The sequence below is a fragment of the Cryphonectria parasitica genome (assembly GCF_011745365.1).
Source record: "Cryphonectria parasitica EP155 unplaced genomic scaffold M406scaffold_3, whole genome shotgun sequence".
In the NCBI taxonomy this organism is placed as follows: Eukaryota; Fungi; Ascomycota; class Sordariomycetes; order Diaporthales; family Cryphonectriaceae; genus Cryphonectria; species Cryphonectria parasitica.
Window position 1 is genome coordinate 5,083,516 of NW_024468911.1, and position 18,006 is coordinate 5,101,521.

Genomic DNA, 18,006 nt, shown 5'->3' on the forward strand with positions numbered 1-18,006 from the left:
TATTGTGGTGGTTCAATTGAAGAAAGGCAGATATATACCCAACCCGTGATCGCCAAACGTCCGCAGCGATAGCGCCGACAACTGCCCTCAGCCGTTGCACAGACGCTTGGTGCCTCTTCTGTAAGTAAGCAAAGAGGCAGGCAGGCTGCGGGGAAAGAAGTGGTCGCTGTGGGTTTTTTGATCGGCTCGTGGAGTGAGTTACTAGAGGGGCATTAACACCGAGGTCAGTGTGACTGTGCTGGTGCCCGGGTACGCTAGGATCTGTCTCCCCGTGTCCTCCTCCTCCTCCTCCTCTTCCCTGCATTTAGTCCTGCATTTATTATTCGTGTCTGTGTGTTCTGTAGTGGCCGTTAGATGTGATTAGAATGTAACGTGGCACGCGTGGTACAAGGTTATAGGCCAATAATGACACCGCCGTGCCGAGACCCTGGGTTGTATGTGAGTGGATATGCTAATATTGCGTGCTGATAGTATATCTCAGAATGGATCGACGAGAGCGTCAGGTGATACGACTATACCATAGTAGCCCATGTGGACTTTGCTTGATACGACCTGAAATGACATCCATCATCTGTCAGATATATTTCCTAGGCCCAGTTGAAGAGGGTTCATGTTTATCGGCCACAAACCTTATAAGGTTCACTGCGCAAACTCTATACTAGGTTGTTTATCATGAATCCCAAGAAACCTTACCCAGAACATGGCCGCTGTTATCTGACCCTATTTTGAGTGTGTAGGTACGGTTTTTCTTCCCCTGCCCTGGCATTTTACACGTGGATCGAATCGGTTACTACACCTTGGTCGGTAAGGCCCACAATCATTACCGAGAAAAGGGAACCAACTTGAGAAGTCTCGTCGGTTGGAGCGGCCATGGCAAAAGCCGAGACCTTGCAGTACTCCCATGTGCATGTTTAGTCCTGCCGACTTAGAAAGTAAGCCAGGGGGCCTAATCTAGATTTCACTCCGCGGTGCGGGACTTCGGACTGCGATTCTCCACACGGGTATTATTACCAATACTGAGACAAAATCGCTTTAAATGCAAAAAGTATCAACAACGTTCTATGCCCAATTCGCCTCTCATGCATGAGTCTGCTTCAAAAATGACCACGAACATGACCAGTCAGCTTTTTTTAGCTGCCAACTCACCGAGGACCCCAGTCATTGAATGTGGTTCACCGACTCGCAAGGTGGATATCCTCCGGATCCACCCTCGCTCTGTCACTGGGTCATACCAAGATGCATACCCCATACGGACATATAGTCTGCCATAGTGCATATGCCGTTGGGTGTTGCATGCATGCAGGCTGCACGTGTCTGCATCCCCGACAGGGACACAAGCGCAGAGACGAAAAGGATAGATCAAAATTTTGAAAGGAATTGCCCACATTGTCGGTCAAAATGTCGGCGCATCCTTCGCGATGGGCTGGAGTTGACCAGCACCCTTGAAGACCTCGAGGATGCTGGCCTGCTCCGCGAGTACCAGCCTCTCGGTCTGTGTCCCCAGCTTCGACAGTGCCCTCCACCTCTCCAGGTCCTCAGGATTGCGCTTGTCTCCGTGTGCATCCTGCGGTTGTTCCCAGTGGCCCTTTGAGAAAGCCGCTCCAGTGCTGATTCTCTTGTTCGGAATGTCGTAGATCAGAGACACGAACGTCCCGGTTTCCCTGTGTACACACAATTTGTCGTTAGCACCAGAATAATATCTGGGCATCACGTTCAAGGGAAAAGGGGGGGGGGGGCCTTTACTCCAAGAAGTTGCACTGCCATATCTCGCCTGGTCTGACACACTGGTAGGCACAGGTCTGATAGTTCAGTCTACCCTTCATAGGGCCGCCGTGGATCGAGTAGATGACGCGGTTCTCCGAGAAGAACCAGAACTCATAACGCCATTTCTCAGGGTTGCCGTTCTCGTCTGCGGCGTCGTAGTCGTATACCAGGTGGGTATCGAGGATATCGTCCTTGAAAGATGGGTGCAGGGCAGAGTGTGTGAAAAACTGTGGTAGTCCCATTGTGGTTTACTTTTGTGTTATCCCGTGTGAGCTTGGCGAAGGGAGAGAGGGAGGGAGGAGTAGAAGCTGGTTTAGAGCACTCTGGGAGATGGAGGATGAGGACATCTAAAATTATAGATTGCAGCACACATCGCCCTTTTATGTTGGAAATGACAAATTATGGAGCAAAAAATCAGAGGCCCCTCGTTCCATCATGACGTCTTTTCTTTTGGAGGGGTCATTCGATCTCGGGGTGGATACTTTGGCCAGGCGATGTTGTCTCTAAACACATGAGTCGGTCAAGGGTTGGACGCACCAACGGGGAGGGATCCATGTCGAGTAACCGATGTTGTACCATTATAATAATGAACCACCTGCATTATATACATATTTAGAGCATTCTGGGCAATTTAGCTTTCTGATAGGATACCCGTGCGTGTCGTGGAACCCCTTAGTGGACGGGAAGAACCGGTATGATGCCACCAACAGCTGGCCGAGAGATTATCTCATCTCGAGGAGGAGGGAGGGACGGGGCGGGGGATTACTCCAGACCGGGTTGCCGACCTCCTTCTGTGAACACTCTTATCAAACTGAACCTTGATTCCCAACCCACATGTAAACTTTGTCCTTCAGCTCTGGGCCACTACCACTGTGGCTTTTGTTCGTAAGTTTACCATATCGTCCACTTACTGCTTCCCCGCCGCTCGAAGGCTAACCTTGACACCGTTGGCGCTGCAGGTTGTGAGAGTGAGGTTGTGCCGCACAACTGGGTCCGGCTCCCTGTTTTCCATCGCTTCAAATCGTTGCAGCAGCCTCACAGTCACGTAACTTGCTTCCGTCAGCGCAAACTGCTGGCCCAGGCAGATTCGTGGCCCACTGAGTAAAGGCAGAGCGTCAGCATTGTTCAGATTTCTTGTATCTCTCAGTGTGGCGGCAAAAGAAAAAAAGTAAAAACCACTTACCCATTGAATGGTACGTATTCCCATCCGACCTTCTTGTTCTCCCATCGCTCTGGGATGAACTCGTCCGCATCAGGACCCCAGATGTCCTTGCGCCGGTGCAGGATGTGAACACAGTACTCAACAGACTGGCCCTTGCGGACAAAGACAGGCGACTTCCCATCCGGACCACCACCCACGGGCAGTTTGGTGTCCTTGTAAGCCTGGCGGCCGTTGATGGGGACGATGGGGTGCAGCCGCAGCGTCTCGTTGAGGCAGTACTGGAGAGGCTGGCAGTTCTTGAGCTTGGAGAAGGTAATCTCCTTGGGCTGGGCGTAGGTGCCAAAGTCCTCGATGATGGTATCGCGCAGCTTCTTGTAGCGTACAGGATCCCGCGACAGCAGCATGAACAGGTAGCCCAGCGTCGAGGCGGTGGTGTCACGACCGGCCAGCAGCATGTGCATGATCTGGGAGCGCAGCTCGATCGGGTCGCGTGTCTTCTCGGCCAGCGCGTCCAGGAAGACAAACTTGGGCTTGGGATTCGCCTCGACCTCCTTCTCCGCCTGGCGCAGGTCCTTGTTCAGTGCCCTCCTCACATAATGGTCCATGAAGCTGTTGCACTGCCTGATACACTTGCGGAACTCCCTGGACGTGTAGAGATAGTACTGCGGGCCCAGGCGCGCCCGCTGGGCCAGTGCCCACTGGCCTCTGTCGAAGGCCCAGGCAAAGTCCACGTTGTGCAGAGCTTCGGCCGAGTTCCGAGATCGTGGGTAGTCCGGGATGTGCTGCAGCTGGGTGTCTGCGGACTCGCCCAGCAGGAACTCCGTGGCCGAGTCGAGGGTGAGGCGGAAGAAGAGTGCCTGGAGGTCGACCACGTTGGTCCACCCGTCGGGCTTCAGCTTGGCGTCGAGGGCGCTCATCATGTTCTGCACGTGCCGCTCCTCGAGATCCAGGTCGCTCACTTGGTCCCTGGTGAACTGTGGCCGCATCATCTCCCGCGAGTGCTTCCAGTCGGCGCCAGACTGTGTAAAGATGCCATTTCCCAGCATTGGCCAGAACGTGGCGCGCCTCTGTTCTCCCAGGTCAAACGTTCCGAACTGGGTTGCCAGGATGGCCTGGATATTCTGTGGATCGTGTGTGCTGATGATCTTGGTGCCAAACAGACGATAGCTCCATGTGTAAACGCCCATCTTGTCGGCCTGCCCTACCATGTACTCCGGGAACAGTTTCTTCTCGTCGGCAGCCATGGAGTCCATAACCTTGTCGATGCCCAGTGGTAATCGGTTGCGTTGCTCCGGCGGCTCTTTGCAGCCCCATTCCTCCGCTTTGGCTGCGACCCGCCGCGACGTGATGATGTAGTCCAGCAGCAGGAAGACGAGGTACGAGCCACCGACGATGGCCGTCAGGATGACTGAGATGTGCGCCATCGTGGGCAGTTGGATTGGAGGCGAGCGTCGTTATGCGATAGGTGCTATGCTGCTTACAAGAGAGCACAGTAAGATGATCGATTGGCTGGTGTGTAGGACGAAGTAATGATGCGCGCGAGTCGTTGGTTGGCGGGGTTCTATGGGGAGACAGGTCATGTAGTAAGATCTCTGTTTGCTTCGAAAAGTAGTATTCAAAGTCGAAGGGGAAAAGGCTGGATTGATATGTTCGCCTTCGGTCCGGCAATGGAAATAAGGAACAGGAGGTCGCAAGCAAGCATTACTTGCCCGTTCATTTACAGGATCTCCGGGGTTTGTAACTAAAGGGCTTAAGTAGGCGTCATGATCCCACAGTGCTCTCCAAAAAAGGTAAGACAAAAAGAGTCGAACCTCGTTGGCTGAACCTACGGAAGCGGGGCGACGGTAGGTCAATCAAGCCGACTCCAGCACATCATAAACAGGGGCTTCATTACTATGTGTATGTACTACGATGAAAGCTACTCAACCCCAGGCCAAACTCGAGGGGAGTGTGGACTACATAGTGAGGGGGGCCCTGGCCAGACAAGGTAGAACCTGATACACGCACTGGCCGAGGATTCCGGTAGGCCACGCAATTCGGTAGCCGCGGCCTTTCCAGCTTTTGTGCCGCAGAAACAGAGGGTTCATCCTTCCTCAGCACTGCCACAACAGAGCCGATGCACTGCTTTACTGTGGCACATGGCCTAACTCCGCGGGGATCCGCCTCTACAACCGGCGCTGGTTCAAAGCATGGTTCCGATACTTCGATACACTGTAACACTTACTGCGTGTACTGTACAAGAACAAATGAAGAGAGGGATGTGGGAAAATGATTTTTTTTGTTGGAATAGGGAGCTGTAACGACAACTTATGGCGGTCCTGATGTATAGCATTGGAAAATTGAATCCATCATCGTCATATTTCCTCCTTCCATTCCCCCCTCCTCCTTCTTCCTTAATCTCTCTGGCTGTATGTCCAGCTAGACAACCGTGACCATAAGCTGCCGCAATTGGTTCAAGGACGAACGCTCAGAGGAGCCGCTGCAGGGGCCGGCCCGAGTCTCCCCCAGCGGAGTCATCATCTTACGCCGCCTCCGTCCCAGAACTCAAGAAGCCAAGCTCAGTCCTGAACCCCATCCCCGCCCCCGCCCCCAAAGGCCATGTCGGCTGAATGCTCTGTCCTCGTGCTCTCCTAGCAGCCAAGACGTAAGAATCCTTGGGCCAGATTTGCCGAGCATGCTCCAGTAAGCGCTACTGACACCTTTTAGGGTGATACCTTTAAGCTTGTAATAGCGAAGCTAGTCTTACAATCAATGAATACAATCAATCCACACACACAACTTGTTGAAACGTCAGCGGACCTATGCCTGACCGATATCCGACGCCGAAACGAGTCCGTATCACAGCAAATCAATGAGTTATTGCGCTGTAATGTTCCACCGCTTTTACAACGTTGACAATCTCGCCGCAACTCCACCAAGCAAAGGCGCTTTGTCATTCTCCAAGTGCCCGTGCTTTCATCGGAGGCCGGATCAAAAGCTGATGTGTCACTGCGTGCTTCGTAGCATAATTACATGCATGCACATCGAAATTGCCACGTCTTACTCTCGGGTGCGCAGGTGGTGTTCGCGTACATTTTTCTCCCCTTGGAGCTCTTGATTCAAATCTGCGAGCCAAATGACGACCTCAGTTTCTCATTAAACTGATTGGTATACAACGCCAAACTGACTACAGAATGTTCAATCATTGATCAGAGGCAGCATTTCTGCAATCGCTACTGCGATGTTGATTTTACACCCCAAACAAAATTCCTGGTAAAAACACATAACATTTTGGACCATGTTCAATTAGCTGTGGAGTTATTCTTATGATAACTGTCATCTGACAGTTGTTCAGTTGTATGGTGCCGCTCAACTTAGGAGGCTGGACGTTAAATTATGACAGCTATCATGACAGTCTCCAAAAGGGCGAGCAGAAATCTCATGGACAATGAAATTATAATGCTTTGTGCTCAGTCCACATTCATGCAATAGAAGTGAGGTGTACATGCACTGATCCAATTTGAACGGCCGTTTGTCGTTTTGCTAATAGCGTGCATAGAGACTTTTGTCTTTCTGGAAGCATCACCAAAACCAACTTCAGGAATGCATCATGAGTCTGTGTGAAGTTCAAACGCAATGTTATTTATCAATGCAATTATGCATAAACAATGCTGTGCCAATTCCCTACTTATGTACTTGAGAGGTAGGTTTGTTTTTGTGTCAAAATGAACAATGGCAGTCCATGAAGCTGCCTTTGCCATCAAACACCTTGCAACTGCAACTCTACCAATGAAAGGCAGTAATGATTGTTTCAGAAACATCGGGGATGATATCAAGATTATATAAATGAGAGTTCGGACTGGTGTGTTCATCTCTCGGAAAGACATCCTCATCAAGCCTTCGAACATCACTTCCATCACTAACTTCATCTCTACAGTCACTGCACTCCCAATTTCCCAGTTTCCCAGCTTTCCAGAATCCAACAGGAATTCTTAAAAATGTGCACTCAGATTATCGAGCTCTGGGAGTGCAACTGTGTGGCTAATACACGTGTCAACAAGTGCAAGACTAAATGTGGCAAGATTTTGGTCATGAGAGAGACCCGCCTCTACAATCTATGTGATGCGCACTCCACACCCAAGCCATGGTAAGAGGTAGTGAAGTATTGTGTTTAATAGCCAAGCTACTCAAGCAATGCTGTAAATGCTTTTTCTGAGTGTAGCTGGCTCCTCTCCGAAGTGTTTCAACGAACTCGAACAGGCATGTCGATAGTACAGGCAGGTCTGCGCTTGGACTTTAATGGTCAAATTATCCACTTTTGAACAGCAGTTATAGCTTTAGCCCATGGTGACATGTCTTGATAACTTTGAAGATTGTTTCATCTGCACTGATCATGTGAGACTTGGCTGCATTTTGTTTTTGTGTCTGGAGCAGAGCTACCACAGCGCCTCCTTTGGACCATGCTTGGACCGCAAGAATATGGGTCTTCATGTCTATCAGAACACTGGGAACACCCGAGTTGTATATGCTGGAAAGTCATGCACATTGCCAATGTTTTGGTAAAAGAATCCACACACCCGCTCATCAAGGAGCTCCGCATTAAGCATACTTCTGAGTAGATCCCGGACCATGCTCAAGAAAAGTGAAGCTTGGACTATTTGAGTAGTTTAGCAAGAAATTTGATGCAATCATGCAACTTCTAGAGAAGAGATCCAAACGTGCTATTGAAAAGCTTGATGATCACAGCGGGCGCCTCTATAACAATACAATGACGTTTTTCACTCTTGGCACAGGATGTGCACATTTTTAAGCAATATTGAGTGGACATAACGCTCTCTTTGGATGCAGCGAGTTATTCATCATTCCAGTAACTTTTCCAGTAACTTATTTACAGTATCAGCAAGAAAAAGGGACTCCTTTTTTCGGATTATGCTGTCGTGATTTCAGTATTGGACTACGATCTATCCTTGTTATCCACCAGATGCGAGTATGTCCATCTCATAAATGGAAATGCCGCCTTGGGCGTAAGCAAAACAAACAGGCCGACGGTTTTTTCATCCCTGCATTTTATATTGTGACTTTATGCGCATATAGATTGGCTATCCGTCAAAGCAGTGTCCAAGTTTCCAGGCACTGAGCTCTATGGCTAGCCCCATGGCCTAGTGTGTCGGAATTCATGTAACGCGTTGGGCATGGCTGAGGCGACTTGGTGAAACATGGGGAACAACAGCTTTACTAGTCAATTAGACCAGATGACACGTCAATGTTTTTGGGATCAGAACCTCCTCAATTTGGAATTCATATTTGTTTCGTATTTATAACCACATATACGCTTGGGTCATCATTTCCATATATCTTTTTCCTAGCTTTTGTGGCAACGTGAGCGTTCCTTCGGCCAGGAAGCTTTCATCCACCTCTTTCCTCTAGTCACTATTCATATCAGCACGGTCATGCTCGGCTTCCACTCCCTTGACCCGGTAAAGCTCCTGCCAGGGACCAGTAGCAGGAAGACAACAATATCCAGGCCCAAGCATACTGCTGCTGAGGGCACCCAGAAGACATTGACAAATGGATCTGTGAACTATCATGGCAACAACTCAAATCTTTCCGAAAGAGATGCCGGACCGGAGAAGACCATAGTGCCGAAGCAGGAGACAACTCACGAGTCGGGGGGATACAAGGCAGACGGACATGTGGCAACATCCCGCCATCTCTCGGATCAAGCCAAGGCATATACAGAGCTTGGGCTACGCAATGAGGCCGAGGCTGGTACTGCATCAATCGGATGGACCATCCGTCCGGTCAAATCGAACCCCCCTCGCCCGGAGCCACCACGAAGATCATGCAGCAGCTCGTCGCTGGGCCATGATACGATTTGCATACCGTCCCGACCAGATGAGAGCCATATTGAAGCCGCTTCAACAAGCAGACCGGATGAGAGTTCTTACAACATGATCCCATACAGGCGAGATGCGAAGCTGGTCATCGCTTACCTTGTGCCTCTACCTCAGCCCAATGTGCAAAGCCAAGATGGTGTTATTCCTCCAAGATATTTTCTTTATGTGCCACCGCCACCTCATCTGATGAAGCCGAAGCGCGGCGAGGAAGATCAAGTCCACAAGCTAAAGCGACTTCACCAGCAGAACGAGCGTCGTGCGGAGCCCAGAATATCCAATGGCAAGTGGGTTACAGCAAGGGGTATCCACGGCAGGATGACTAGGACGGCTGTCCGGTTTCTCGACACTCTCAAGGACGACAACATTACTTTCCTATCCCGCGTGCATCCGAGGACAGTGAGACACTTGGTTTTGATACACCCACAAGGTCTGTTCACCGGACAGACTCCAAAGGAGTGGCTAAACGTATTCCGTGTGCAAATGCTAGATAGTAAGAAGAAGGCGATGAGGAATAGCATCATCAGCGCCGCAGCTTTCTTACCTATGCTGGCAATCAACACTGCGGCTATGTTCTTCGCTGGTCAAGCAGAATTTGCTAGCATTGGGCTACTCCTGAGCGTCGGTGCATACCAGGTGGCCCGACTAGTCACAACAAAACTGGGGCCCGACCCGAAGATGGTGGATATCACGCAGGAGGAGCTTATTGACGATGCGCAACAGATTTTGGGAAAGATATCAAAGCCACAGCAAGAGAAGGAAAGAACTCGGTTGAACATGGATCAAAACTCAAGTGAGAGGGAGAAGGGCGATGATGGGTCACCGGTCCGCGACAGGGAATTGCAGAATCATAGAGCCTGGATAGAGGATACCAGCGGCCGCGTCGGAATTCATCAAGTGAATCGCCAAAACATTGACCCAGTGGCGGGTGGCGCGGCCGAAGGCTTGAGTTTTCCATCTCGAACTGGCCATGCTGAGACTAAGCTGTACACCGTTCCACCAGGTTCTACGAAAGAAGAGAAGGACACGAGCCGCACACCCCCCAAGGTTGGTCAAGACTTCAAATTGACATTCTATCCGAGCCCAGCCATGAAGGTGATGGCACAGTATCTGCAGGAGATATGCCATTCCTGCAACAGTCACGTTTTTCCCAGCCCAGGTTCGGTACCCAGTGAACAGGATGTGCTGGCAGTATTGGGTTGGGAGCCGGAACCCAGGAGGCACGAGACTCATGAATCACAGGCAGAGGATGATGAGGCAAGGGAAATTCCAGGCTTCTTCTTTGTGGTCAAAAAGAAAATTGAACTGACAAAGGCTTGGCAATAGCGGCAAAACCGTGACATCAAGAACGACCTCAGGAATGTAGCAATGAAAGCAGCCAAGTCTTGGAACGAGCATTGCCGGCGGTACACCAGAAGACCCAGGAAGCTGCAGAAGAAAAACGTCTCGAGATCTCATGATGCAGGCTTTAAAATCGAGAAAGCAACCAAAATCGCAGTCTCAGAGGAGCGACTGGCACCGGTCCGCACACAAGTCCACCAAAAGCAGGCCAGCAAGACGAAACGCAAAGGCCTCCACGACGGCTTCAGCAATAGCCCAGTTAAAACAACGGCCCTGAATAGAGTCTGTTTCTTCAAGGCCACACAGAACAAGAAGCAGAACATGACAAATGCAAATGAAGAGACGAGGCCGCAGGCGGAAAGGACAAGGAGATCTGGAACAATGCATCAATATCTCAGCCGTGGGACCAGTGCTGCGAGACGCAGTCTGAAGACATGGAGTGATGCATTGAGAGAGCAAGTAAAGGCACCGATGAGAAACAGAAACTTGAGCGAGAAGAACGCCCATGCGGCTAAAACAACATGTAAGGGAACAACGCGGGTTGCTGCCTCTCAAGGTCATGAACCTATGACTGGGGCTGAGGGCTCAACAGGGATCAATAACGGGACCGCGAAAGGCAATGATTCAAAGCGACGCCGTTTGTGGACCATTTTCCCACCTTGCATCGTCGCAGTCATGGGCAGGGCCACATCCAAAAAGGATAACACAACGGAAGGTATCCAAGCTTGAGAAGGGGCCTGCACAGGTTTTCAGCCTAGAACGGGCGCTTCAGGTCACCTTGACGAAAGAGAGCCCTGACTCTGGGCCAGGAGATGTTTCTACTATAATATTTGCTGCTCTACCGGTGGTGGAGGAGATAAGCCCGACGGTTTAGTCATCTTTCAACGTCGATTCACGTACCTATCGACTACCATATGTCGTTGAACAGTATGACGAGTCTTGGTGGAAACAACCCTGACATATTATAATTCATGATTGATTACGGAAAAGAGATCCTATTGCATGAGAAGAACAGATCATCACTGCCTCTTGCTAGAGGTGCCACAATGATGCAGAGCTACCAGCAATTACAAAGTTATAAGGAAAAGACTGGAGTCGGTGGTCAGCATGTCTTGGGCTCGAAGGACCCCAAGCAGCTGTAACACAAATGGTGCCTAAGCTTGTATTGGAGGTATCAGAAGCGATACACCAGTCTAGGAGAGATGGCATCAGTGAATTCAAGGCAATGAGATTAGCACCCCAGTAGAATGCAATGGTAAATGATAAGCTGCGCCTAGTCAACATGAGGAGATTGAGTCTTGAGGGATTTGTAGCTTGCCAAAGAAATACTCAGAAAGATGGGGAAGGAAAGGACTAAACCAAAAGGATTGGCTATAGGAAGGCAAAACGGACAAGAATAGACAGCTTGAACGTGTTAGACGAATGATGAATGGTAATTCTACACGTAATGATCGTTTTCTACATGAAAATTCATTGGGACCTTAGGGGGAACACCCAGCGAAGGCTGTGAATACTAATTATGACATTCATTACTCAAGACACTGGGTTAGCCTCGCTTGATTGCTCACCCACTATCAATTGTTTCTGAGTCACAGGTCAAAGTATCGTATGCTTTTCATCACCATCGCCTCTGATTGACTACTTAAGTATCTGAACCTGGTCATCATATAATTTACAAGCCTGTAGGCTCATGACTGATGAGTGCGAGTGATAACCAGTTCTGGCTTGTTCTTAACCTTCCAATAGCCCCATATAAGAACCAACAGCGACTTAGTATGCCCTTACGATGGTCCTCAGGCTCAACCGAAATGAGGCGTTGGGCAGCTGAAAATAAGTCTTTCACGCCATTGCGAATATCAATCGAGCTCAGCACATGACGCTTGAATATTCCTTTCTTCTCTTTATCGCGGACATCGGATTCGTATCCACCATGACAACAATGAGGAAATCTATTCGTAGTGGGACCTCACACTATCCTCCCGAGCTCGTCTTCTGGCCGAAATGGGAAGTACATCTCAGCACTGGGGAAATCATCCCGGAGCAAAGAGTCGCCCCCAGTTGGCAGATTCCTCTTGAGCAGAACGACTTTGAGATGAGCGACAGCTTATTGAGTAGTTCGATCTGCAAACCGTGGTCAACAAGACATTTTATAAGTAATTACGACCTGATGTTCATCCACAATTACGTTTTTGAGCACTGCGAGAATCCGGACGCCACGATTTATTACATTCATGAGGACTACCTTCCTTCAACCATAAACCTTGTTGAGCACGTCGCGATTCACGCCAGCGCATTGTCCATCAAGAAAGACGATCTTGACTGGGTATGGGGAACCCAGCTCCGATTCATCCTACGGAATTTCCCGAATGTTCGTTCGATCACCCTGGTTGCAACTACTGTCCTCAATACTGCAAGGCCTCCCACGTGTCCGTTGCCTTATGAGACAATCGATATTGAGGCCATCGATGTAAGCGATCGCAGGAGACTAGGTCTTGACGAAGGCCCTGGAGCTGTCAAGCTTTGTCCCGAGACCCAACAGCCCGGCAACTTCGTTATACAGACTTGGGAGGATTTAAGTCGCAGGTGGCCATCGTGGTCAAACAGGAAGCAGGCTAACACAAGATCGCCGGTGCTGACGGTCATGGGTATGATGTGTTTTGCCGAGGACTGGCACAACTTAGATCTGCAAGGCGAGCATGGGATGTCATGCAAAGTTGTTGTGGAGAGACTGCCAGCAGCTCTCAGGACAGTCGCGAAGCAGCCTATATCCGGCCATAGAGTGGATAAAAAGCCATCTGTTCCAAGGATACCATCGATATACGCGCTTCAGACACACGACGCAACGGAATTAGGCATGAAGGGCAAGACAGCATTGAAAAGAGCGGTGTCGTCCCACACACGTAAGCCTAAAGGTTCAACAAGAGACAAAATTAGGGAGACGCTGCCTCTTGAGAGAACGGTCTCCATGCAATCTTTCAGACCGACATCACCACCCAAGATGTCCCTCGATGAGACGAATTTGGTGGACCAGATGCCGCCGAGATCTCCGACACTTCGGGAAGATGAGGCTGAGCTGATGTTACGGAGAACGAGGTCGACCTGTTCAACGAAAATAAAGCGATCATTTGCTTCACTGAAGGGCTTTAGAACTCAGAGCAATCTCACGCGACGGGAGTCGGGAACTTGAGGAAAGCCGGACGACGCTAGATAGTCACAATCCTATCATCTCTTCTTTCTTCTTCTTCTTTCTTTCCTCATATGCTTTTTGGATAGGGGTTTCTATGAAGCCAGGTACTCATGTCCTGGTGAGAATTTGGTCTACAAAGAGTTCGAAGACACTCAGCCTATGTTGAAGTTGGGAGCATTCCCGTACTTCTCACGGGACCATTTCTCCATTCCCTCAGCAAGACTTTCGGCGAACTCAGGCGAGAACTTTTTCGCACTCTCAATATTTGCAAGCCTTCCCGCTCTCCAGGTCATCCACTTCTCAGCCAAGACTCCCTCTGGAGCTCTCAATAGTCCCACGGACACGTCGATGATCTGCTGCTCGGGTGTCGGAGTGCGTTCATCACACGAGTAGACCACAGTCGCGCCGCAAGTGCCACAGAAGCCTCTCAGCACCCCCTCAGATGAAGCGAAGGTCTTCATAGTCCCGTATGGTGCAAGCTTTAGTGGCATGGGTGGCTGGATGTGAGCTCGCGGCACAAAGGTCCACGCAGTGACAAGCGTTCCGCATTGGAGCCGGCAATCGTCACAAGGATCGAGGCAACCCAACCACTTGTTGTTATCCTTTGGAGAAATATAGTTGGACAGGTACGGATCCTCTCTGATAGCAGGTGTCGTTGGTCGAGGAATCGTGAACGAGACACCACCACAGTGACACTCGGCGCGCAACGCCTCATTTCCCGCCTCGTCAAACTCCTGCATTGGAAGCTGGTCCTTGATCTTGGCCGACCACCAACCGCTATCGGGACCTGGATTCCAGACCTTGAGATCCCTGATGCTGAGCTTGGGTAAGAAGCTGAAAAGCCCCGAACCTCCCGTTGATCCTTCCGTAAAGCAATGTGTTTTGATCTGAAAGACATCCTCGCCGTGCTCTGCGAACAGCGCGCTGGCCACAACCCATTCAGTTGCACCAGGGGCACTAGCATCGGCGCTGATCGGACCGACATCTCCAACATGACAGCCACACGTACTGCAAAAGAAGCGCTCGGCCTGGGCGTTGGCATGGCTATACCCAGTCATCTTGTGGAGGGACGAAGGTGGCGTGAACTTGAGTGAGACGCCCTGAGGGAGGGTCGTGTGAAAGATGCACAGCGTTCCATGGGTGTAGCGGCATATGCTGCAGTGACAGAGATGCACGGGAAGAGGGAGGTCGGAGGTCGGAATCTCGACGCTGTACTGCACAGCTTTACAATAACAAGCGGCCGAGAGGGTCTTGGTTGGGGAGCTGCTTGGATCTGCCATTGTCACCTCCAGTCGCGCGGGCAGAGTGAAATCTTTAGATACCTGGCTGATGATACGCTGAAAGAAGGTCGCGACTCGTGATCAGCTGGTCTATAGGAATGGAGGCTCTTCATATGGGACAACGGGCAACGACGAGAATCATTTGTTCCACATGAAGCGCGGGGTAGTCTCCCAAATTCTGAGTCACACCTAACATAGTTTATCTTGTTCGCGCTCAGTGAGTGAGACTGGCTTGTCACTAAGGCTACTGTGGCTGACGTTAATGCGCCCCTCAAGTTGCTAGCGGGGCAAATTACAGTGAAGTAAAGATAAAGGTAAAAGTAGGTACAACGGAGTGACGCCTGTATACAATAGGAATGTATAGAGAATCAAGCGAATGTAACTTACACTTCTCAACTCGCTCTGTGATCAGTTCTCAAGCAGGGTGAAATCTGCTAAGTGAATGACTTGAGGCAGAGATCCGGCACTGACACAACTGAACGTCCAGTTCGTGGCGACAGGCATCATCTTCAGTCCTTCGTCGTTGATTATTTTGAGAGAAAGTTCAACAGCAAAAAGCATCTGTTACTCCTGTGCTCATCTGCACTTGATCACTTCGTAGGGCATGGGCAAAAAGCCAGCATGCTCGTCGTCCAGATAGATGAAGGGCTGCTGCCTGAGCTGACAGCAAATAAAAGTCGGTGCCGAGGCGATTAGTGAGTAACCCCGTAGCTGTTTGGATGGACACCTTTTTTTTCTTTTCTAAGTCTGTCATCGGCTCATGGGAATCTCAAACAAATCTAACTGACCGTTTAAGCCGTGGCTGAACTGGCTGGATAGCGAATCTGAAAGTGCCAGAACAAGAAGAAAAAGAAGAAGAAAAATCGTGATATGGCTCAGCCCTTAAAAAAATGCACAGCACAACAAGGTGACTCCCCCTCTCTACTTAGTCATAAATCGTAGCAAGCTGCCGGCTCGGCGAGCGAAACGCTGCCGAAAGCGGCACCGACAGCGGCAAGTATTGGTGCGATTCACCCATCTTCGGCTCCGGGTTTAGCTGGGGAATGACGGCTCTCTCTTTTTGCAACGTCCAAAACAATTCTTTTTTGTTTTGACTTCAGATTTAAATTCCCTTTTCCCAGATAGGGGCGTCAAGTTTTTCTTCTCCAAGTTCTTGCTCAGCAGCGCCATCTACAAGAAGTCATGCCTGGCGAAAACACCGACACTGACACGCAGAGCAAACGGTCCGGCTCAGAGAATACAGAATCGCCAAATCTCACCGCGGATCTCCCGACTGGTTTGAATGGCGAGCAATCTGTTGCCACAAGCTCCCAGCAAGATGAAGCAAGGCAACAAGACGGGCACGTGCCCGCAGACAAGGAAGCGCCAAGTGAAGAACCCGTCACGTCCCCCAGTCCTACTGGCGACCCGTCTGAGGCGGTCGAACCTCCCTATTCCTCCTTCTCGCTGTGGGAAAAGCGTTTCATCGTCCTAGCCGCCGCCCTCAGCGCCTTCTTCTCCCCCTTGACGGCGCAGATCTACTTTCCCGCCCTGAACGTCCTCGCAGACGCGTTCCATGTCAGCACGTCCAAGATCAACCTGACCATCACGACATACATGGTCTTCCAGGGGGTCACTCCCATGTTCATTGGGGGATTCGCCGACACAGGCGGTCGTAGACCGGCCTACGCAGTATGTTTTGTGGTATACATCGGTGCCAACATTGGTGTGGCCTTGTGCCAGAACTATGGGCAATTACTGGTTCTGCGTTGCCTGCAGTCAGCTGGCTCGGCCAGCACTGTCGCCCTGTGCCAGGCCGTCATCGCTGACACCATCACCTCCGCGGAGAGGGGCCAGTACATTGGCATCACGGTTCTCCCAATCGTGCTGGCGCCTTCATTGGGCCCAGTGCTTGGTGGCATTCTCACCCAGTATTTGGGCTGGAGATCCATCTTCTGGTTCCTCACCATCCTAGCTGCCGTGACGCTCGTCTTGATCCTGTTCTTCTTCCCTGAAACGTGCCGCAGACTTGTCGGCGATGGCAGTGTCAGGCCTCATCCGGTCTACAGAACACTCTGGCAGGTCATCAAGGACAGCCACCGGAGGCGGAAAGCTGAGAAGTCCAAGGACCTTGATCAGCTTCATCGCATCCACACAGCCACATCGAGCAAGTCGCGCCCCAAGTTGAAGGTCGCCTTTGGTAACCCTTTTGACTCGGTCATGCTGCTCTTTGAACCTGTCCTCGGCCTGCTCCTCTTCTACAGCGCTGTGGTCTTTGCAGGATTCTATGCGATTGCCACCGCCATGTCTGAGCAGTTCAAGGAGATCTACGGGCTAGGTGAGATTGAGATTGGTCTCATGTACCTACCCATGGCTGGCGGATCGGTTGTCGCCGCCTTCATCGTCGGTCCCGCGATCAATTGGAACTACCGTCGGCACGCTAAACGACTCGGCATGACCTTGACTAAGGGCCGTCAGGACGATCTTACCAACTTTCCCATAGAGAGGGCGCGTATTGAAGTCGGCCTCCCGTTGCTAGGCCTCGCAACCTGCGTCCTGTTCGCTTGGGGCTGGGCGCTGCAGTACAAAGCTAGCATTGCAGTGCCCGCCGTGCTGTTGTTCCTCATGGGTATCGGAATGATCGGTTTCAACAATACCTCCAGCGTTCTCGTCGTCGACATGTACCCAGGCAAGGCAGGTGCCGCAACCGCCGCGAACAATCTGACCAGATGTCTCGTCGGTGCTGCAGCGACTGCGGCCATTACTCCCATGATTAACGGTATCGGGTCAGGATGGGCTTTCACAATATTTGGGTTCCTGTACCTTATTGGCGGTCCCATCTTGCTTGTCATCATGAAAAATGGTATCAAGTGGAGGCGACAGCTCAGGGAAAAGCAAGCCAGGAAGGAGGCTCTCGCCAAGGGTAAGGTTTCGGGCGATAACGAGGGTAGCAGTAGTTCCAGCCCGGAGCAAGTTGGAGATCATGAGAACAATGCCTCTAATCTGCCTACTGCGGCTTCAGGCCCTCCGAGGACGAAGGCTGGGAGCATCCCTGAGAAAAGCCATAAAGAACGAAGGCATCTAACACTATCACGACACTGTGCGGTGGACAAGGCTACAAAACATGTGCATAGTCTGGGGAAAATGAAATAGGAGTATACCCTTGAGGCCGCCAACGGCGTTTTCATAATTAATACACGGATAAATTGTTTTCTCATACATCACACGTCCATGTAATAGCTTCCATACTGTTGTGATTGAGTTTCCCCCTCCGAGGTCATGATACCAGTCAACACAGCTCAACACTCAACCGGCAACGGCGTCGTCCCCCATCATTAAGTACCTGAACATGGCTCTCATTACATATCTTAAGCAGGACTGTTTTTTCTTTGTTACAAGGCATAATATCACCACCGCGGT

The 18,006-nt window shown here is 50.7% G+C and overlaps 6 protein-coding genes across 6 annotated transcripts; 3 read left to right on the forward strand and 3 right to left on the reverse strand.

Moving 5' to 3' along the window:
• Positions 1-1,393: 1,393 nt before the first annotated feature.
• M406DRAFT_253880 (uncharacterized protein) lies at positions 1,394-2,006 on the reverse strand (the record flags this gene model as incomplete). The annotated part of the gene is made up of 2 exons (XM_040916929.1): positions 1,394-1,661; positions 1,744-2,006. 2 exons carry the CDS (start codon positions 2,004-2,006, stop codon positions 1,394-1,396), a joined length of 531 nt encoding a protein of 176 aa, XP_040779076.1.
• Positions 2,007-2,319: 313 nt separating this feature from the next.
• M406DRAFT_355838 (cytochrome P450) lies at positions 2,320-4,610 on the reverse strand. Its single transcript, XM_040923275.1, has 2 exons — positions 2,948-4,610; positions 2,320-2,861 (listed from the first exon to the last, which is right to left on the reverse strand). Exons 1-2 carry the CDS (start codon positions 4,348-4,350, stop codon positions 2,672-2,674), a joined length of 1,593 nt encoding a protein of 530 aa, XP_040779077.1. The 5' UTR covers positions 4,351-4,610; the 3' UTR covers positions 2,320-2,671.
• A 3,745-nt stretch (positions 4,611-8,355) lies between these two features.
• M406DRAFT_329155 (uncharacterized protein) lies at positions 8,356-10,869 on the forward strand (the record flags this gene model as incomplete). The annotated part of the gene is made up of 5 exons (XM_040920403.1): positions 8,356-9,229; positions 9,290-9,592; positions 9,803-9,846; positions 10,126-10,663; positions 10,697-10,869. 5 exons carry the CDS (start codon positions 8,356-8,358, stop codon positions 10,867-10,869), a joined length of 1,932 nt encoding a protein of 643 aa, XP_040779078.1.
• A 1,201-nt stretch (positions 10,870-12,070) lies between these two features.
• Positions 12,071-13,206, forward strand: M406DRAFT_70214 (uncharacterized protein; the record flags this gene model as incomplete). The annotated part of the gene is made up of 2 exons (XM_040925322.1): positions 12,071-13,040; positions 13,172-13,206. The coding sequence occupies 2 exons, from the start codon at positions 12,071-12,073 to the stop codon at positions 13,204-13,206; spliced, it is 1,005 nt and encodes a 334-aa protein (XP_040779079.1).
• A 273-nt stretch (positions 13,207-13,479) lies between these two features.
• M406DRAFT_252286 (DUF636 domain protein) lies at positions 13,480-14,607 on the reverse strand (the record flags this gene model as incomplete). Its single annotated transcript, XM_040916829.1, has 1 exon — positions 13,480-14,607. The coding sequence occupies one exon, from the start codon at positions 14,605-14,607 to the stop codon at positions 13,480-13,482; it is 1,128 nt and encodes a 375-aa protein (XP_040779080.1).
• Positions 14,608-15,925: 1,318 nt separating this feature from the next.
• On the forward strand, positions 15,926-17,739 carry M406DRAFT_61800 (uncharacterized protein; the record flags this gene model as incomplete). The annotated part of the gene is made up of 3 exons (XM_040924748.1): positions 15,926-15,976; positions 16,024-17,509; positions 17,561-17,739. 3 exons carry the CDS (start codon positions 15,926-15,928, stop codon positions 17,737-17,739), a joined length of 1,716 nt encoding a protein of 571 aa, XP_040779081.1.
• Positions 17,740-18,006: the final 267 nt, after the last annotated feature.

Bases quoted from the DNA above. Each gene is read 5' to 3' on its own strand.
- M406DRAFT_355838 (XM_040923275.1), bottom strand. From the start codon at position 4,350: ATGGCGCACATCTCAGTCATCCTGACGGCCATCGTCGGTGGCTCGTAC. The intron at 2,862-2,947 runs GTAAGTGGTTTT...GCCTTTACTCAG, and splicing joins GAATACGTACCATTCAATGG to TGGGCCACGAATCTGCCTGG.